The sequence below is a fragment of the Protopterus annectens genome, chromosome 7.part1 (genome assembly GCF_019279795.1).
Source record: "Protopterus annectens isolate FY-2018-M chromosome 7.part1, PAN1.0, whole genome shotgun sequence".
NCBI lineage: Eukaryota > Metazoa > Chordata > Ceratodontiformes > Protopteridae > Protopterus > Protopterus annectens.
Window position 1 is genome coordinate 499,143,479 of NC_056740.1, and position 20,863 is coordinate 499,164,341.

Consider the following 20,863-nt stretch of genomic DNA (forward strand, 5'->3'; position numbering starts at 1 on the left):
TGAGAAATGTGGTCACAAAATACCTTACTCTGATGCACATTCTCTATGCATATTTTGTTTGGGGCCCCTCCATCTTAAGGAGGACTTATCCATTTGCCACTCTCTTTGCCATCGAGGTCTTGGAGAAAGAAAAAGCAAGTTGAGCCTTAAAGGACTTCTTCCCTCCTCTTTCGGGGAGGCCATATCTGGAACAACGACTTTACCAAAAGGAAAACATGAATATAAATCGGACATTTCTAGTCCTGCCTCCTCTTCTGCCTCTAAGGTTTCATAGAGGGCGAGGAAGAGAAGTTGTTAGACTCTGACTTCTCCATCAGTTCTGAGCTTAGAAGGCAAGAATTTCAGTTCCGTATTCTCCCTCAGATCCGAGAACCAAATTGTCCAAACCTTCAGCTCCGACGGAATTTTCGGAACCAGAGTGTGTTTTAAGTTGGTCTTCTGATCTGACCTTGTCTTAATTCCAGTAGTTCATGAAAAATAAATATGTTTTGGTGCAGAGTTCTTCAAAACAGATGCCTCAAGTAGAGGATTCATCTTCCACAGCCTTTTTCCATCCCTTGGACTCAATATTCACCATCAGTAGATCCATTTCTAAAAAGACTTCCTTCTCCTTTCTTTGAAACACCCAGGTCTCCATCTGTCATGTCCACCCATTCTTCCAGAAGTCTTACTGAGGACAATGTGGAGAGATTGTTGAAAATTATCTGGGTGCAAGATGTGACAGGGACCACTTCAGTTCCTACCCCCACGGGTCAGGGATTTCAATCTTCAGTGACCCCTCGTTTATTTCCTTGTCTAACTTCTCTTAAAGCATCAGAGACAATGGTCTTAGCTGTCCCGTACCTCGTATTTCTGATCCAAAGACATCCTTCCCTCCGGACCTGGTGATTTACTCGGTGTTCTTCGGTTCAGAGTTGCTTGACTTGGCTCCTAGTTTTTCTGAGCCTTCTCTGTACCTCGGAGCTTTGGCATGGATCAGCTTGACTTCGGCTTCTGCCTCTGGAAGGATTTCCTCAGGACAGGGAGGGACTACAACTCCAAGGTGTGCCCCCTTTGATCCAGGGTCCTGTCCTTCTCAGGGTGGATCTGCTTCCAAGGCTATGGAGAGAGCCATGTCTGAAAAAGTCTGTCAATAGGTTCCTTCCCTATCGAAACAGCCAACTTTGTCACATCTTCTTTCAGAGCCTCAACCATTCCCTCCACTGAGACGGCGAGTATCAAGGTCTTGGGTTTCCCAGCGGGGTGCCCTTTCTTCCAATACCTCCCCAGACCACCCTACTGAGGAGGTCCCTAGGAAGAAGTGCAAGAGGAAGCACTTGGATTCTCCAGAAGAATCTATTACAGAAGAGACAGATCTCGACAAGGGCGAAGGATTCTCAAGGTCCCCTCCTGATGATGATGTCTCGTTTGGAGACATCCTAGAAATTCTTAAGCAGAGAAGTGATTGGAAGCCCATCAGTCCTTCATCTGAGGAATCCATGTACCTGCAGGTATTTGGTACACTTACCCGGGAAAGAAGCAAAATCTCTGGCTTGACTACTTGGTTACTTCCTGGGTAACTCCACATGCTGATTAGCTCATTGAGTTGAGCTCTCAGAGGCCATGGAAAGGCTCCTGATTCGTTGAAATGATCCTCCGGAGACTGGGAAAAATTATCACTGCCCCCAAGTATTAGCTGTTCTGGATAAGATTTGCCTGTCGATGCCATGGTCATGGTGGCAGCCACAAAAAAGGAACTAGCAGAAGAAAGTTCCTCTAGCCATCCTCCTGACAAGGAGTCTCAGACGATGGATAGATTTGGGAAGGGAGTTTATGCATCAACGACCTTTGCCTTATGGTTCTTGAACTACCTGGCACATTTACCAGCCTACAGATGGATTTGATTAAAGAACTTTCAGATGCCCTCTCAGGAGCCATTTCTGAAGAGATTTGTGAGTCTGTTACTTCTCAGTTGGCCAACCTAAGTTCCATTTCTACCTCTTCCATGAGGCTCATTTTGCATGTAGCTGAAGGAACAACCAGAGCAAACGGGTTCAAGCATTGCCATGAGGAGACATGCTTTGATGTGCTTATGTGATTTTGCAGAGCCCTTTAAGTCTTTGTTCATCAATGCTACTTTTGACGGAACATGCTTGTTTAGGCCTAAAGTTGGACACATTGACCAGGTGTGAGAAAGATAGGAAAACCCTTTCTGCTGTGGGTGTATGTTTTTCTATTCCTCAAAGATCCTTTTCAATGAATGGGAAAAATGTGGTTCAGGAAATCCTATGGGTCTTAAGACACACGTGTGGTGGTTGCCCCAGGGGCAGAGGGGGGAACTTTAATGGAAGAAACCACCCTCGTGACAGGGTTGGCCTGCAAAACCAAGGGTACAGAGATTCCTTCGTTGGTAAACCCTTTCAGTGCTCCTGAAAGGAGGTCTGATTCTCCATCAGGAGACAGTCGGGGGGGGGGTCTGGTTCCTGCATCAGGGAGAATGGCTACAGATAACTTCGATACACGGGTGTACAGGATAAAATCCAGAAGCTATATTTAACCATTTTCCCTTTCTCTTTCCACTTGCATAAAAATCTCAGATGTTCTACCAAGTCAGAGGGAGCAAACAGCACTACAAATACAAAAGCTGCTAGAAAAAAAGTGTCATCCAAGAGGGTCCCACCAGACCAGAGAAAATCTGGAATTTGCTCAAGGTTGCTGTTAGTGCCAAAAAAGACAGGGGACTGGTTACTGATTTTGGATCTCAGCAAGTTAAACAAATCAGTTCAGTGAACCAAATTCCATTTGGTCGCAGTTCATTCTATTCTTTCTCTTTTTGGAACAGGACATCTGGATGTGCTTGATAGACCATTAGGATGCGTACTACCACATAAAGCTGCACAGGCAATCCAGAAGGTTGTTGAACATCTCGCTGGGAGTCTGTCACTACCATTTCAGAGTATTGCCCTTTGGCCTCACCACAGTCCCCTGTGTGTTCGCCAAGTGCATGGCAGTAGTAGCAGCTCCCTTGAGACACGCAGGATTCCAGGTGTTGCCATATTTGCACGACTGGCTCAGTACAACCAGGCACAGACTGTTAGAGGCAAGAGAAAAAGTTCTCCAAACATGCTCTATAGCCATAAATTACGAAAAATCTCACCTCGAGCCAACACAAACACTGGATTTCATATGGGCTTCTTTAAACACAAAGACTGCAATAGCCTCCCTTCCCCCCAAAGACTGGAGACAGTCCAATTTCAAGTCATGAAAATAATCATCAGCAACAAAGTACCAGCAAGATTAGTTCTTCAGGCACTTGGGGTCCATGACAGCATCTGCCATACTCGTTCCCTTGGTCAGATTTCACATGAGAATTTTACAGTAGCTGCTTGCAACACAATGGCTCATGCTTTATCAACCAATGAGAATGCCAGTTGCTATCACCAGTGTATGCAAAAGAGATCTCACAGTGACCATGGACGGTTCCCAGTTAGGTAGGGGGGCATTTTCTGGGGCAACATTCCAACGTCCTAGAGATGAAAGCAGTGATGCTCATCCCTCAAGAACTATTGCAATTCAAACAGACAACATGTCTGTAGCTTGGTACATCAACAAACAAGGAGGAACCAGATCCTATCCATTGTGTCGAGAAGCTCTCAGATTATGGCAGTGAGTGATCTCATCTAAGCATTTTCTCATAGCAATGCACATTCCAGGAAATCCAATGTGATAGCAGTCAAATTGAGCAGGTGCATAGTTTTACCTCACGAGTGGTCCCCAATATCAACCAATGTATTAATCTGTCAATGTTCTTCCCCAGCTTCTCTAATATTGCTTACGTTTGCTAGATGTTCACAGACGTATCTTCCCAGAGCAAAATATTTCACAAAGTCAGACCAATTATTTTTCTTGCATACCAGACTGGGAAAACCTGTGAACAAAGCGACGTTAAATCAGATGTCTCACTGATTGTATCTTATTCATCTATACCAAGTTGGGCATTTCCTTCTCAAAATCCTTGCGAACCCATTCAGTCAGGGCTGTAGCAATGTTCGCTGTATTCCGGTCTAGAGTTTCTATGGATGATAACTGTGAAGCGACCATTTGGGCTACTCCCCATACCTTAATTACTCATAAATTGGATCTAGTCTCCAGGGGTAGAACATCGTTTGGCTCGGTGGTGCTTAGGAACATCCTTAAGTCCACCCAGGATATAAGGTAGCTGGGACTCTGTCCCACAGATTGACGATGGAGTGAAAATTGACAACATCAGGTAAAGAAGTTTTGTGCTCATAACATTCCATCTGTGGTGTCCATTTTCATTCTTCCTCAACTCCCCACCCTCCAACCCCCTACCCTTGATTTCCGTAAGAACAGGTAATAAATGGATTATTACCTTTTTCTGGTATCATTTTGCATTTCCAGATATAGCCTCCATGAAAGCCTTTGTCTGTTTCTATCAGCAAACTCCATCTGAGGTAATTGAGACAGGTGCATTTTGGGTAAGGGATGAGCTGGAGAGTTTTTGATTCCCACGGGCTGTTGTAGCACCCAATCTGTTTCTAGGATCAGAACCAAACCCACAGGTTGAGGAAGAATGAAAATAGTCAACAAAGATGGAAAGGTGTGGTGAGTACATTACTTATTTTTATCGCTCAACATTTATCTTGAAAACAAAGCTCCGTCCTCGCTGAGTAAGATGAAGTGGTGTAACATTAATTGACTTTATAGTCAGAATTGAATAATTTTTTTTCTTTCTCCTTCCCAACATGCATTGAAGTCCAAAGAAGATGATGACGTGGTATTCCCTATCCTTTTCGGGAGTTCCATGTTTAAGAAAAAGCAATTTGGAAGCATGCTTGAAGCACAAAAAAATTCTGGGATGGTATGTATTTGTTTACTATGTCATCTTAATGTATTTATATTTTGAATTCTTATGATGCCTCTGTTTTAACACAAAGTATATTTAAATGTTGCCATTAAGGGAAAATTTAGTGTATACATGCCAACAGAACCACACAAATAGATACTTAGATTTCGACATGTAGGGCATGGTACTTTAAGCAAATTTTTGATCCTTTGAGAAGGTACGTTTTAAATGTGCCATTTATTTATTTACTTTCCCTTTTATACATTTGATAACCAGGTAATCACACTGAACCAAAGACCCTTTTCAGGCATGATCTGGGCCAAGAAGGCAAGCATTTAACAATAAAGTAATATGCAAGAACATCAAGATAGTTGAATACATAAATGTTGGTGACGTTAATGAAATCATAACAAGAATATCAAGACAGTTTAATATAAACTGTGAAAACATGACATTTGTGTATCAAACAAGAAAAGCACTTGTACACTTTGTCAGTCCCCAAATTAAATGTATAAATGTTTTTTACTGTGTTTTGAATGGAAAAAGTTATTTTTAATTACTTAATTTTTTTTACTGGCTTGTGCTATGTAACTTACCCGGGAAAGAAGCAAAATCTCTGGCTTGCCTATACAACAAACTACCGATCCTTCCAGCCACAAAAACAAAATGTCAACTAAAGCAGCCTTTGTCACTACACCAGGCTTCACTTAAGTCACAGGTGAATGACTCTGCTGTGGCCAAAACTGGTTCATCAGACCACTCATCTTTTACCCAGGAATCCCTTTGGTGTTGTCCATACAGCCACTATAGACCAGGGGTTAGCCAGTTCCTTTGCAGCTGTTGGGGTCTCCTCAGTGGGCGAGAGAGACACTCCTCTTAGACTTGGAAGAAGTGGCAGGGAAGGTGCCCCTGCTTACCCAGAATGTTGTGCATATCCCTAGGGAAGCTGTTGTTGCCGTTAATAAACATATTTTCCCCAACTGTCTTTTAAAAAAAAAAAAATACTCCAGAAAAATAAAGCTAAATATTTACCTTCTCCTTCACAATTTCTGGACAGGAGTAGTTTATTAGGTCTGGGTAACGGTCTTATACGGGTTATTGATCCTTCTTATCAGGTAGTTTTTGGTAAAAGAAAAAGGGATTCCTCTTTTACTGGAGAAATTCAAATCATTAAATCTGTAGTGGAATCTGATGTGACAGAAGCAGATTTTTCTCCCCAGATTTCTGATTCAGACTTAGAGGAGAGCATGGTATCTGGATCACCCTGTGAGGAATTCCCTTTCTCCGAGTCTATTTCCAGAATGTACCAGTGTTTTCAGAAAAATACTGCGAGTTGTTACAATGTTACAACTGGAATTCCCAGAACCTCCTCCCATCCCCCAGTGCCGTCAGCACTGGAGGATGCATTTGCCACAACCTGTGGTATCAGTCGCAGCCAGCCTGTTTCATTTAGCAGAGCAGCTAGAATGTTCCTCAGTCTTTCAAGTTTTATATACTCATGCCAGACTTTGACCCATCAGTTAGTTAATCCAGCTGCTGCCAAACATTTTCTAATTCTAATGCCGCCCCTTCAAGCAAGGATGGTAAAACAGCTGATAAATTTAGTAAAAACAAGTGTATGCTTCTGCAACTTTAATTTTTAGAATTTTGAATTGCCTGGGTCATATGCTCATGCTTCTTCTAATTGGTTTATCTGTAGTGCCCTCCTGTGAGGAGAAATCTGATTTGTGTTTAGATGTTCTTCGTGTTTCACTGTTGCAGTCGTTACAATTGGGTTATCCTGCTGGCAGGCTACCCTCAGTCGGCCTGAATTCCAAAGTCTAGGTCCGGTGTCGGTTGCTGTCGCCTCTTCCCTGATGTCAGTGCGCCAGGGGTATAAAAGATGCAGCCGACGCCATTTTCTTCAGTCTTTCTTGCCGCGCGGTGCCCGAAGCAAAAGCAGTTCGCAAGTGCCAGTCTGCCAACTCCTCAGATTTTAGTGTTCAAATTTCAGATCCGAATTCTTCACTAAAAGCTCCTGACCGATGTCAGAAAAAGTTAATAATTGTATTTCTTGTGGGAAGCAAATACCTCATAAGGACTTTCATTCTTACTGTATTCCTTGCCTAGGCCCTGACCACGATGTTGCTAGTTGTCGGTTTTGTGCTAGATTTAACCAACGCACTATTAAGCGTCTGTACAATTTTGCATTTCACTATTTTGGCAGAAGATTTAACTATACAATGTCATCGGATAGCCATCGGACTACCGAAATTCACAAGAAACGCAAGGAAAAGGACAGGCATCCGAGGTCCAAAACCGACGACTAGGCTTCTTCTAAGCCAGTCGCCGGTTCTCAGTGAGGCACCTTCGCAGCCCTTGACGACCGCTGCCGACACCCACGTGGAGTTGTCTAGGCCGCTGGAAGCTCAAGGTATTGGACCTTTGGAAACTATTCCCACAGATGGGTCTGGAGCCGCTGAGCAGGCATCGGCTTCTGAGGGTGTTTTCAGACCTACTCATTTATATGTTAAAACGACTTCAGCTTCAAAGGCAAAGACTAAAGCACCTTTAAAGACAAAGAAACAAGTACAACAGCCTCATGGACAGGCCTTCATGCCTAAAAAACAGATGCTCAAAATGGCCAAAGACCTAATTACTTTGATCAGGGGTTCCCATCCCCCTCCTGATAAGAGGCCTAGGCAAGAGACAGAATATGAATCTTCAGATCAGGTTTCCATTTTATCTGATTCCTCTTCTGATCAGGAATATTCTCTTCCTCCCTATGAGGATTCTGATGCTGAAGAATCAATCCCTTCAGCCTCTCCTCCTGAGGATTATTCTTTTGGGGAAACTTTACATACCATGCGGAAGCATTTCCACCGGGAGAGCCAAGATTGTTCAGAATCTAAGAAAAGGCTCAGAGACTTCCTTTTACTTCCACAACACAGGCCCCTAGCTATTCCACCTGTGTTAGACATTGTAGATGATGTATTTTCAGAGTCCTGTCTGACCCCTGACTCCTTACCTCCAGCTCCTGTTAAGCCGGACAAGTACTACAGGGTTCCCAACTCTCATAAATTCCTTTTCAAAAACCCTGCTGCTGACCCAGAAACTATCTCTCAGGGTCCCAAAGGGGTCAAGGCTTCCACTGCAAAAAAACCTACTCCCTCTGACAGGGATTCTAGGGCACTGGACAGATGGGGAAAAAAGATTTACACTTCTGCTACCCTGGCTATAAGGGCTTTAAATTGTCAGTTTCATATGCTCAAATATCAGCAATTTATTATGTCACTGCTTAAACAAAAAATGTTGATAAATTCTGAATGTGCAGAAAACAAAGAAACGCAGGACTTATTGCATGCTGCTGAACAAATTGGAAAGCACACTTTGCAATGAGGTTTTGATTCTCTGGAGGCCTCCTGCAGGGCCGCAGTTATGGGTTCTGTCATTAGGAGGCATGCTTGGTTAATGGAACAAAATCTACCTGATCATGTTAAAGCAAAATTATTAGATGCTCCATTACAGCATGATGTTTTGTTTGGTGTTAAAGTAGAAGAGGTGTTAAAGAAAATGTATGGCAAAGCTAAATCCATGCAAACAGTCAAGGATTTCTTACAGGTACAGCCACCAAGATTTAGCAGACACTGGCCTACAAAGAATTGGTCCTTTCCATTGGCAGACAGGCCAGAAAGGGGCAGATACAGACGCCCTAGAGGCAGATCCCAGCCCCAAGGTTCGTACAGGTCTAAACAATGGTGTGCTTCTACCTCCAAAACTGATGAAGACAAATCACAGCCATACAGGAAACTGTCCCAATGACTTCCCCCTGCCTGCGCCAAGCACTTATCTTCTGGCAGCACCTTTAGGGGGAAAATTAGCACTTTTTTCTCAAAATTGGCACATAACCCAGGACAAATGGGTCTTAAAAATAGTGTCACAAGGCGACAAGTTTCACTTCCATACACTGCCAAGGGCAAATGATTGCCAGACCTGCCAAAACATCAGTGGGCTTGGGCACAAAAACAAGTCTCATCCCTCATGGACATGAGGGCCATTCAACAAGTACCAGAGCAAGAGCAGGGACAAGGATTTTATTCAAGATCGTTCTTGGTACCCATAAAGGACAAAGCCTGGGGACCAATACTGGACCTTTCTATTCTAAACACATTTCTGGATATTCCAAAATTCAAAATGTTGACTCTATAACAGCTTCTGCCCATGTTGGGCAAGAAGGCTTGGCTTGTGACTTTAGATCTAAAAGTGGAATATCTGTATGTCCCAATCAGACAAACATGCAGAAGATACCTCAGATTCAAAGCTGGCTCAATGCACTATCAATTCTCTGCACTGCCCTTTGGCTCATCTACTGCGCCCAGGGTCTTCAAAAAGTGCCTGGCACCAGTAATTGCATTCTGCAGGCAAAGAGGAATACAAATATATCCTTACTTGGACGACTGCCTCATTCAAGCAGAGAACAAGGACATTCTACTACAGCATCTGGCGTTTGTAAAGAGATTACTGCTATGCCTAGGGTACACAGTCAACGAACAGAAATCAAAACTAGTACCCTCTCAAGAGATAATATTCCTGGGTGCAAGCTTAAATACAACTGCTTAGATGACTTATCTCACGCCAGACAAACAAAGGCAACTGACTACCTATTTCAAGTTGTTGGCAACAAAGGCCCAGTTATCTACAAGAAAAATTCTGCAGGCTTTGGGCTTCATGGCATCCTGCAGTCTAATTCCATATGCAAGACTGCATATGAGGAAACTTCAATGGTACCTAAAATGTGTTTGGACTCAACATTGCCACAGCCTGGAAATTAGAAGTTATGTACCTACCATAACGTTCCATGTTAGTTGTCTTCTTCTCGCCTTCTTTTTTGCTGGATGGGTTTGGAGCCGATCCTCGGCTCCGACTCGGCCACTGTAAAAGCTCGAGAGCTAGTTCCACCGGCTCAAGGCTCCCCTATATCCCACAGTGCTAGGCGGTAACTCCTCAGATCTCATTTGAAAGCTAAGCCCAGCAAGAAATTCCATAAAAGGAACAAAAGAAAACTTCACTAGGTCTGTCCAGGCTAGGGGGAAGGAGGGTGGGACGCAAGAAAGAAGGCGAGAAGAAGACAACTAACATGGAACGTTATGGTAGGTACATAACTTCTAAATGTTAAGTTGTCTATCTCGCCTTCATTCTTGCTGGAAGGGACCGCGTCCCTAGCACCTTGTCCCGGGTGGCCTATCGGAACAGACTCTTGAGTACAGTGGAACCAAAGTTGGCTCGGTCTCTAGAGGCTAAGTCCAACTTATAATGAGAAATGAAGGTATGGGGAGAAGCCCAAGTAGCTGCAGAACAAATCGAATCAATAGGCAGCCTATCTTGGAAAGCTATAGAAGTGGCTAAAGCTCTAGTTGAATGAGCCCTGGGTTTGGATGGCAACTGTTGATGTCTGATCTCATACACAAGGGTAATCAATGAAGTAAGCCATCTAGAGAGAGATACCTTAGAAACTAGAAGGCCCATTCTACCTTCTGCATAAGAAGCAAACAGTTGATCAGACTTCCTGAATTGTTTGGTCCTGTCTAAATAGTACCTAAGTTGGCGATGAACATCTAAACAGTGTAACTTTTGTTCTGACCTATTAGAATAATTAGGGAAGAAGACAGGAAGCTCAATGGTTTGATTCAAATTTGCCAGTGAAGCTACCTTGGGCAAAAAGGACGGGTTAGTACGTAAGGACACCCTATCCTTATGAAACACCAGATAAGGGGGTCGACTACACAGAGCATAGAGTTCAGAGACTCTTCTAGCTGAAGTGATAGCTACTAAAAAGAGTGTTTTCCAAGATAGTAACTTTATTGAACATGAAGCCGCAGGTTCAAAGGGGGGAAGAATTAAGGATGCCAGAACCAAGTTGAGATCCCATTGAGGGGGAGGATCCCTGATTGGTGGTTTGAGGAGAAAAACTCCCTTTAAAAAGGCTTTGCAGAGTTTGTGAGACATAATGGAGGACTCTGAGACTCCAACATGAAAGTTTGATATTGCTGCCAATTGAACTCTGATGGTAGACGGAGACAAACCTGAGTGGAAAAGTTTGACTAGAAAGTCTAGAACTGATTGAATGGAAGCAGTGAAAGGATCTATATTCTTTGACTGCGCCCAATAGGAAAAACGTTTCCACTTGTTATGATAAATCTTCCGAGTGGAAGATTTATGAGAGGCTATCAAAATATCTCTAACTGAGCGAGATATCAGAGGAAGCCTGGCTAGAGTTGGAATTGGAAGAACCACGCTGTGAGGTTCAGGGAAGGAAGGTAGTGGTGCAACTGACCAGACTGATGGGTCAAGAGGTCTGGAACTGGGTCCAGATGCCAAGGTTGCTCCAACAGATAACGGTGGAGAAACGGGAACCAAATCTGTCAAGGCCAGTAAGGGGCAATAAGGATCATGGAAGTTTTCTGAGCGATGGCTTTCTGTATTAGCTGAGATATCAGTGGGAAGGGAGGAAAAGCATACAGAAGTCCCCGGGGCCAATCGTGTACTAGAGCGTCTCTGCTGGGGTGGCCTGGTTGGGGAAAGAGGGTGAAAAAATCGTCGCACTTGCTGTTTTGGGGAGTAGCAAAAAGGTCGCAGCAAGGCCGGCCCCACTTTCGAAAAACTTTCTCCAACACTGAATTCTTCAGGGACCACTCGTGAGCATTGAGAATAGCTCTGCTCAATTTGTCTGCAATCACATTGGACTTCCCGGGAATGTGCGTTGCTAACAGAAACCGCTGAGAAGAAATTGCCCATTGCCACAGTCTGAGTGCCTCTCGACATAGGGGGTAAGATCTGGTTCCGCCTTGTTTGTTGATGTACCACACTACAGACATGTTGTCTGTCTGAATTGCTATAGTTCCCTTGGGAAGAGAGTCTTGTAAGGCTTGCAACGCTAGAAGCACTGCTCTTATCTCTAGGACATTTATGTGCAAGTGGCACTCGAAAGGTTGCCGCATGCCTTGGACTGTCCTGCCCTGGTAATGCCCCCCCCACCCGATCAGGGAGGCGTCCGTTGTCACTGTAGCAACCGGAGGGGAAGGGACGAAAGGTCTCCCTAGGTGGAGCTGGGGAGATGTGATCCACCAAGAGAGATGATTCTTGCACGATTGAGTTATCCGAATAGGATGGGACATTGGAAGTCGTTGGAAAGACCATTGTGTGAAGAGCATCCATTGTAAAATTCTCATATGGAAGCGAGCTAATGGTAGAAGAGGGATGGCCGCCGCCATAATCCCTAAGACTTTCAGGATCAATCTGGCTTTGACTTTGTTGCTCTGCAAGACAAGAGAGACCTGTCTGTGTATGTCTGCTATTCTCTGCTCTGTGAGTCTGGCTGACATGTTGACTGTGTCTAGATTTGCGCCTATAAAGGAAATAACACGACAAGGCGACAAGACAGACTTGTCGTAATTTATTGAAATGCCTAGTGCCTGATGTGTGAAAGGTGTAGTCTTTGGCGAGAAGCAAAAGATGCTTGGTGGGGGCTGTAAGGAGCCAGTCATCTAAATAAGGAAACACCTGGAATCCTTGTCGTCTCAGATGAGAGGCTACCACTGCCATGCATTTGGTAAACACTTGGGGGGCTGTAGTGAGACCAAAGGGCAGGGCTCTGAATTAGAAATGACTGGTTCCCAGCCTGAAGCGGAGGAATCTCCTGGAGCGTCGACTCATTCTGATATGATAGTACGCGTCCTGGAGATCTATCGAGCACATCCAGTTGTCCCGCCCCAAAAGGGGTAGAATGGACTGCATCATGACCATCCGGAACTTTGTTTTCTTGACAAACTTGTTCAAGTTGCCGAGATCCAAAATGGGTCTCCAGTCCCCTGTTTTCTTTGGAACCAAAAAGAATTTGGAGTAGATTCCGGATTCTGTTTGGTCTGCTGGAACTGGTTGAATGGCTCTTTTTGCGAGCAGCTTTGAAATTTCTAATGCTGCTTGCTCCCTTTGACTGGGTGGAACATCTGGAAGGGATTTTTTGGATTGCTTCGGAATGAAAAGGAATGGGATTCTGTAGCCTTCGGAAATGATGGACTGTACCCACTTGTCTTGAGTTAGGGATAGCCAGGCTTCTGGGTACAGCGATGATCTTCCCCCGACTGACTCCGAAGGTGGACAGTCGGGCAACACCTCAGGGATGCTGAAAGGGCTTGCCGGAAAAGGATTCTCGACTGCCCTGATTCTGCGGGCCCCCTCTGCCTCTAGGACGGCGTCTACCATTATTGTTCCCCCCTCTGCCTCTAGAGGGGACTCGATTCTGTGCGTCAGGCAAATCTCCCTGAGATTGTTTGCGGAACCACATCTTTCCCTCTTTTTGGCCTTTGGGGTAAGGCCTAGAAGGAGTAGAAAAACGGACTCCGACGGCAGAGAGAGTTTTGCCATCAGTCTCGCACCTAGTCAGGGTTTCCTTCACTTGAGGACCAAAGAGGGATGATCCATCAAAGGGGGAATTAGTGAAGGACGCCTTGAAAGGGTCCGCAAAGTTACATAGCCGCATCCAGGCGTGCCGACGCAAGGCTACACCTGTACCTGCTGCTCTACTTGCTCCATCAGCCGCATATGAAAGGAGGCGCATGGAGGAGTTAGTTATAGAATTAAGGGTTGCCAGCTGAGAGTTCATTCTATCCTGAAAAACCCGCAGCTGTTGGGTCCTTTAACATTTCGCTCGCTTCCTTGAGCAAATCCTTCTGAAGATGAGTGAAATGATACAGGTAATTCAGCGATCGCATAGTAAAGGTTGCTGACGAGAACATCCGCTTCCCGTACCTGTCCATCGACCTAGATTCCTTGTTAGGAGGATGAACAGGCACTGAAGGATCAGCTAACTCCTTCTTGGTGGCCGCAGCCACCACCATAGCATCAACAGAGATGCCTTTGGTTAAAAATTCCTTGTCCTTGGGGGCAGTGATGAATTTTGATGGTCTCCTGGGGGTGGGTTCGACTGAATCAGGAGCCGCCCAGGCCTTCTTTGCCACCACTTGCATAAGGGGGTCAAAGGGAGGGGACACCCAGGAGGTGGAAGGGCGAGAGCCGAACGCCTCAAGATACACTGATTCATCCTCTGAAGGGTTGAGGGCTGGCCAATTCCCCCTCTGTTTTAAGATTTCGAGGATGTCTGCAAAGGAGACATCTTCAGAGGGGGAACGAGGGGAACCTTCAGAATCCTCTAAATCAGTGTCAGAGGTGACAGACTCAGGGGAGTCAATGTGCTTCCTCTTGCACTGCCTCTTCCTAGGGGGCTCTCCTACCGGGTCAGTAGAGGCCTCGGAAGAGGAAGAGATCCCCACTGGGGAAACTTGAGGAGCTGGCTCTCTACGGTCGGGGATGAGAGAGTGAGCAGAAATCACCGGAGGCACTCTGGAGGGAGGGGCAGAAGGAGCCGACTGTGGAGTTGAACCTGGTTCTAATATGCTCCTCATGACCTCGAAGGCACCCCTGTCAGGCAGAGCCGGAGGTCTCCGCTCCGAAAAGCTGAAAACCTCCCCCGGCACCGACAGTGATGGCTCCGAGGCCGATGTCGGAGCCGAACTCACCAGCGCCGAAGCACCGAGAGGGAGAGCGGGTCGGACAAGGGTCCGATGCCACTCGCCCCCGGAGCCGACGAGGAAGTCCGCCGAGATTCCTCCAAGGAAGACATCGGAGCAGACGGCACCGAAGACAAAGGTATCGGTTCCGACGCCACCACAGTCTCGGGCCCGAGCCGCCCCGGCTCCGAACTCAAAAGAGTCAGAGGAGGAACATTTTGAGTAATGGGAATAGTTCTCGACTGTTGAGTCGGAATTTGAAGCATCTGGGCTAGTGCCTCGGACTTAAGAAGTTGACTCACTACTCTCTGAAGGTCATGATCCGATAGTCTGGAAGACCTAGAGGAGTGAGATCTATGGCTCCGTTCAGACAGCAAAGGTGATGCTGGAGCCGAATGAACGGAGCCGATAGATGGAGATCGGGACCTTTTTCTAGATGTCGGTTCCGACAACTTGATCGGAGCCGACTCAGTTATGTCTTCCTCTGCTCCGGCCGGAGCCTAGGAAATAGTAGGGGCATGTGTTCGAGATTCATCGGCTCCGGCCGGAGCCGATGTTCGAACAGCCTTAGGACCCCCAGAAGACGGCTCAGAGACCGGAGCCGACGGTCTGGAAGGCTTAGAGGGTTTCCCCGAGGATTGAGTCGAGGGACCCTCAGGCTTCAATAAGCCCCTTAATATAAGTTTATATTTTCGCTCCTGCAGGACTCTAGGGCTGAAGCCATGGCAAACAGCACATGAGTCCTGCAGGTGCAAAGGCCCCAGGCAGTATACACAAGAAGTGTGATAGTCTGTCAGAGACATCTTCTGACAGCACGAGTCACACTTCTTGAAGCCTGAGACCTTCGATTCTTTGGACATGTCCAAGAAAAGTCCAAGTGTAATCACAAACACACACACACACACACACACCGATTACACTTGTAAAATTTTAAATTAAAAATTAATAATTAAATCCCTACAAAAACACAGTCACCCCAACTACTAAGGAAGGGAGGGACTGGGCCTAAAGCCCAAGGGAATAAAATTAGGAAATTTAGGAGAAAAACTGGCTAAAAAGGGGAGAAAACTATTTAACTATTAAAACTATGAGGAAAAACTAATTTAAAAGGGGTCTATCTAGTGATACAACTAAATATTTCAACTAACCTGACAAGCCGGTTGAAAAAGCACCTCGATCGCTGTAGCGGCAAACGAGATCTGGGGAGTTACCGCCTAGCATTGTGGGATATAGGGGAGCCTCGAGCCGGTGGAACTAGCTCTCGAGCTTTTACAGTGGCCGAGTCGGAGCCGAGGATCGGCTCCGAACCCATCCAGCAAGAATGAAGGCAAGATAGACAACTTAACATCAATAGTTATTCTCATTCCCTGCCTGCAACAGGAGTTTCGATGGTGGGCGAAGGACTGTCACCAGAACAGGGGACAGCCATTCACTCTACCCCCAGCCACACAAACATTAACAACGGATGCATCAGATTATGCCTGGGGAGCCCACATGGCAGGAAAATGTATTCAAGGCACATGGTCTGCAAATCAAATGCATCTACATATCAATCAAAAAGAGATGCTAGCTGTTCAAAATGCCCTGACAGCCTTCAAGGACCTACTTCATCCGGGACAACTACTGATAAAAACAGACAACACCACGGTCATGTGATATATAAACAAGCAGGGAGGCACTCATTCTTACCCCCTTTGCAGACTAGCAATGACTTTGTGGAACACAGCATTGACTTACCAAGTACATCTGCAGGCACAATTCCTGCCAGGAAAGACAAATACTCTGGCAGACGAACTAAGCAGAAACCTCATGGATCCCCACTAGTGGAAATTGGATCCACAAGTCTTCAGCATGGTAACAAGGAAATGGGGATGCCCCGGACATAGATCTATTTGCCTCACTTCCAACTAAAGAGATTCTGCACAAGGACTTATCACAGACAAGCATGGAAAGTGGATGCCCTATCTTTCAGCTGGAAAAACTTAACAGTATATGCCTTTCCTCCTCTGTCTCTCCTCCCCAAGGGTACTCCTAAAGGTCAGGCAGGAAAAGCCAAAAATTATACTGATTGCCCCAGATTGGCCACGCCAGTACTGGTATCCAATCCTAAGGAGCTTGTCTCAATGCCCAGCCTGGACCTGACCTCAAGTGCCTCATCTACTGTCCCAGCAGAACAATCAAATCCTGCACAGCCAACTCAAGACCTTAAATCTGGCAGCCTGGCGGATAATGTAGTCATACAAAACACACCTCTCACTAAAGCGGTGATGGATGTTATTTTGGAGGCCAGGAGGCCTAGTACTAGAAAATCCTATGCTGGAAAATGGAAGATTCTGTGCTTGGAACCAGGCACAAGGAATTGACACAGCTGTACCAAATATTCCTCAGATTTTACAATACTTGACTGAGATGCTGGACAAAGGCCTATCCTTTTTCTCTATTAAAATTCATGCCTCTGTCATTTCAGCTCATTACAATACAGAGCCACCAATCTTTTCTCATCCTTTATTAAGGCAATACCTCAGAGGGGCCAAAAATTTTAGGCCTCCAAGGAGATCACCAATACCTGCGTGGGAACTCAATTATGTCTTGGAAAAACTCACCCTGCCTCCTTTTGAGCCAGCCGCTACAGCTGATATAAAGTTTTTATCTTGGAAAACAGCTCTGCTCCTAGCAATAACTCCTGCAAGATGAGTCTCAGAGCTACAGGCACTCATGGCTGTGGAACCTTTTATCATTTTTTATCCAGACAGGGTTTCTGAGTACAAACCCGACATTTATGCCTAAGGTAGTGTCCAGTGTAGCCCTTAACCAAATTATTCATCTGCCTACCTTTTATCCAAACCCTCAGAATAAGGGGGAGAGAATTCTGCATTCTTTGGACATACACAGATAGCTACGCTTATATTTGAACAGAACCAAAGCTTTCAGAAAGGCAGAGCAATTACTAGTGGCATATACTGCAGGATCACAAGGAAAGGCTATCTCAAAGCAAACTGTTTCAAAGTGGATAGGCCACTGCATTCATTTCTGCTATTCACAACATGGCAAGCCAGTACCTAAGGGCATTAGGCCACATTCAACCAGAGCAGCAGCCACTTCAGCAGCCTACCTCAGGGGAGTACCAACCAAAGACATTTTAGAGGCGGCTACTTGGAGTTCAGTGCACACCTTCACAAAGCACTATTACTTACCACTCTACTCTAAATCCAGGGCAGGCTTTGCCACTGCAGTTCTGCAGGGCCTAATAGCCACCCCTAATGCTATTTAGCTCCAGCCTCCCAACCTTAGCTTTTTGATTCAACCCAATTGTAATGACTGCAACAGTGAAACACGAAGAACATAGTACAGTTGTGTACACTTACCATAAATGTAGATGTTCGAGTGTATTCACTGCTGCAGTGCAGGTTACCCACCCGCCATCCCCCATTTCTTTGCTGGAACCTATCTGTACTTCTCTATTCTATACAACCTATGTGGTGTATTTGCTTGTAGATGAAGGCAAAATATATATACTTTGGTGCATGCATGTTTTATTGACATATTTTTAGCCTTCCCTTTTGGGGGCACCTGACATCTGGGGCAAGAAAAACTGAAGAAAATGGCGTCGGCAGCATCTTTTATACCCCTGGTGCACTTACGTCAGGGAAGAGACGACAGCAACCGATGCCGGACCTAGACTTTGGAATTCAGGCCGACTGAGGGTAGCCTGCCAGCAGGATAACCCAATTGTAATGACTGCAACAGTGAATACACTCGAACATCTACATTTTTGGTAAGTGTACACAACTGTACTTTTCTTCCATTTCCCAGGTCACTACTCACTGCTTAAAGTGTATATGAATGTGTAGGTTCTGCATCCAGGACTGTAGCCACTGGGTACTGTTGAGGTGGTTTGACTGACTGCATTCTCAGATGTAAAAAAAAGATTTTAAATTCTCATTTGAATAGATATTTAGTTTTTGGACCCTCTGCTGCAGATGTAGTCAGAAAATGTGATGTGTGGGGAATATCAAATTTTCATCCCTCCATTTCTAAATCTTCTTTGGCTCACTTTTTGCTTGTTTTCTTTTTTTATAACTATTTAGAACAAAGCGTCAAAGTAAAGCATAACTATTTTCAATATTTACAAGGCATGACTTTGAGTATATATTATTGCTCTCAATCTTAACACAAATAAATAATTCTGTTTACTAAAGAAAAAAACTAGTAAAACCAGCAGATTCTATGTCTATAGTTTTTCACACCAAAAACTGAGAAAGCCAGAAGAATTGATAACTTCAAAAATGGGATCAGGAGATTTGTTGTAACCTTGATAAAAGTCAGTTAAAGAAAGAGTCTTTGTGGATCTAATGCAAGTAGCCTTAGGAATATTCTTTGCTTCTTGATCAAGGAACATCTCTGAATTTTCGAAGAGATTTTCTGCTGCATTTTCCAATTTTGGTGAGAAACAAAATAAATAGCAAAATCCTGGTAAGTAGACGTTAATGTCAGGGAAGTTCCAAAAAGAAAGCAGGACCCCCCCCCCCCCCCCTTAGAGTAAAGGGCAGTCAAATAAGGTGGTTAGAAGAACATTTTATATAGCCCACCTAATCATGAAGGGATTCACATCTAGATCAGGGGAGGTCATCGTGCCGCTTTACTCATCCCTCATCAGGCCCATAATTGAGTACAATGCCCCTTTCGGGGGATGTACCTTACCAGACACCTGCAGCAACTGGAAAGACCCCAAAAGTACCTCACCAAGAGGATCAAAGGGCTCAAACAGATGCCATATGCTGCCTGGTTAAAGAAACTCCAGCTCTACTCAGTGGCATACTGCCTGCTCAGAGGCGATCTGTGCCTGACGTATAAAGCCATGTCCAACCCGGAATTAATGGACATGCTGCACCTCAGAAAATCCAAATCCCATCGAGCTACGTGCTCGAGAGACTTGAACCTCAGCACTGAAATAAATAGGACATGCTGGAGGGACAGATTCATAACCCAGAGGCTCCCTTCACTCTGGAATAAAATCCCAGTCCAGGTTAGGCAGAGTCCCTCATTGACTCTCTTCAAGAGGAATCTTGATGAGTGGATGGGAGATCGTAGGTTTACCCCAGGTATCACTTCTGTGTCACTGTTAGACAGAGGCACAGTATACTAACCTCGAAAAAGGGCATAGCAAAATTAATTTAAAATGGGTGGCGAAAGCCAAACACACTCTAGCTAGGCTTATAAATGCCCTAGGGCAGATAGCCTAGTATGAACCTATGAACTTAAGGACTTGGCAAGCCTGTCCCAGCTCCCTGCAAGGAAATACCTGCAAGCTCTGGGATGCATGGCCTCTTGCATTCTCATGATTCCATATGCAAGACTGCATATGAGGAAATTGCAGTGGCACCTCAAGAACACTTGGTGTCAACGCACACAGGACTTGGATATGATGATTCCTCTGCTTCCATGTCTGCAGACAGAGTTTCTATGGTGGGCAGCAGCCTGTCTGCAAAACAAAGGCATGCCTTTTCACCCACCTCCTGCCATTCAAATTATTACCAGAGATGCATCAGACCACGTCTGGGGAGCTCATCTGGATGGCAGATGTATACAGGGACGATGGAACGCCCAACAGATGCACCTACACATAAACCTGAAGGAGTTGATAGCGGTTCAGCAGGCCTTACTAGCTTTCAAGCATATTCTTTCTCCAGGAACTCTGCTTGTCAGAACAGACAACCCCACAGTCATGTGGTACATCAGCAAACAGGGAGGGACTCATTCTTACCCCCTGTGCAGACAAAGCATGGATGTTCTTCGTGTTTCACTGTTGCAGTCATTACATTTGGGTAATCTGCTGGCAGGTTGCCCTCAGTCAGCCTAAATATCAAAGTCTTGGGTCCTGCGTCAGTTACTGTCTCCTCTTCCATGACATCAGGTCATCAGGGGTATAAAACATGCAGCCAACACCATTTTATTTAGTCTTTCTTGCTGCGCAGTGCCCGAAGCAGAAGCAGTTCGCAAGTGCCGGTCGGCCGACTCCTGAAATTTTCGCATTCGAGTTTCAGAACCGAAGTCTTCAATTAAAGCAAAGTACCCCATTGGGGAAACTTTTTCTTACTCCTTACCGATGTCAGTAAAAGTTAGTAATTGCATTACTTGTGGGAAGCAAATACCTCATAAGGATTTTCATTTGTACTGTATTCCTTGCCTAGGCCCAGATCATAACGTGCCTTGCTGTCGGTTTTGTGCTAGATTTAACCAATGCACAATCTGACTAACGGAGACAGACCGTCGAGGTCCAAAACCGACGGTAAAGCTTATCCTAAGCCAGTCGCCGGTTCGCCGGTACTCAGTGAGGTGCTTTCGTAGCCCCTGATACATGCTACTTTCAAGTCGCAGGCCTCTACCGAGACCCCTGTGGAGTCTGGCATGCTGCGAGATTCTCAGAGTATTGTACCCGCGGATGTCTCTCCCTCGGATGGGTCCAGAGCCG

General features: G+C 45.3%; 1 protein-coding gene across 1 annotated transcript in view; it reads left to right on the forward strand.

The window, feature by feature from the left end:
• LOC122807606 (TRAF interacting protein) overlaps positions 1 to 20,863 on the forward strand; it is a 676,961-nt gene that overhangs the window by 602,858 nt on the left and 53,240 nt on the right. The window contains exon 13 of the mRNA XM_044078516.1: positions 4,757 to 4,861. Coding sequence (XP_043934451.1) covers positions 4,757 to 4,861 — 105 coding nt within the window. The remainder of the gene's footprint in view (positions 1 to 4,756; positions 4,862 to 20,863) is intronic.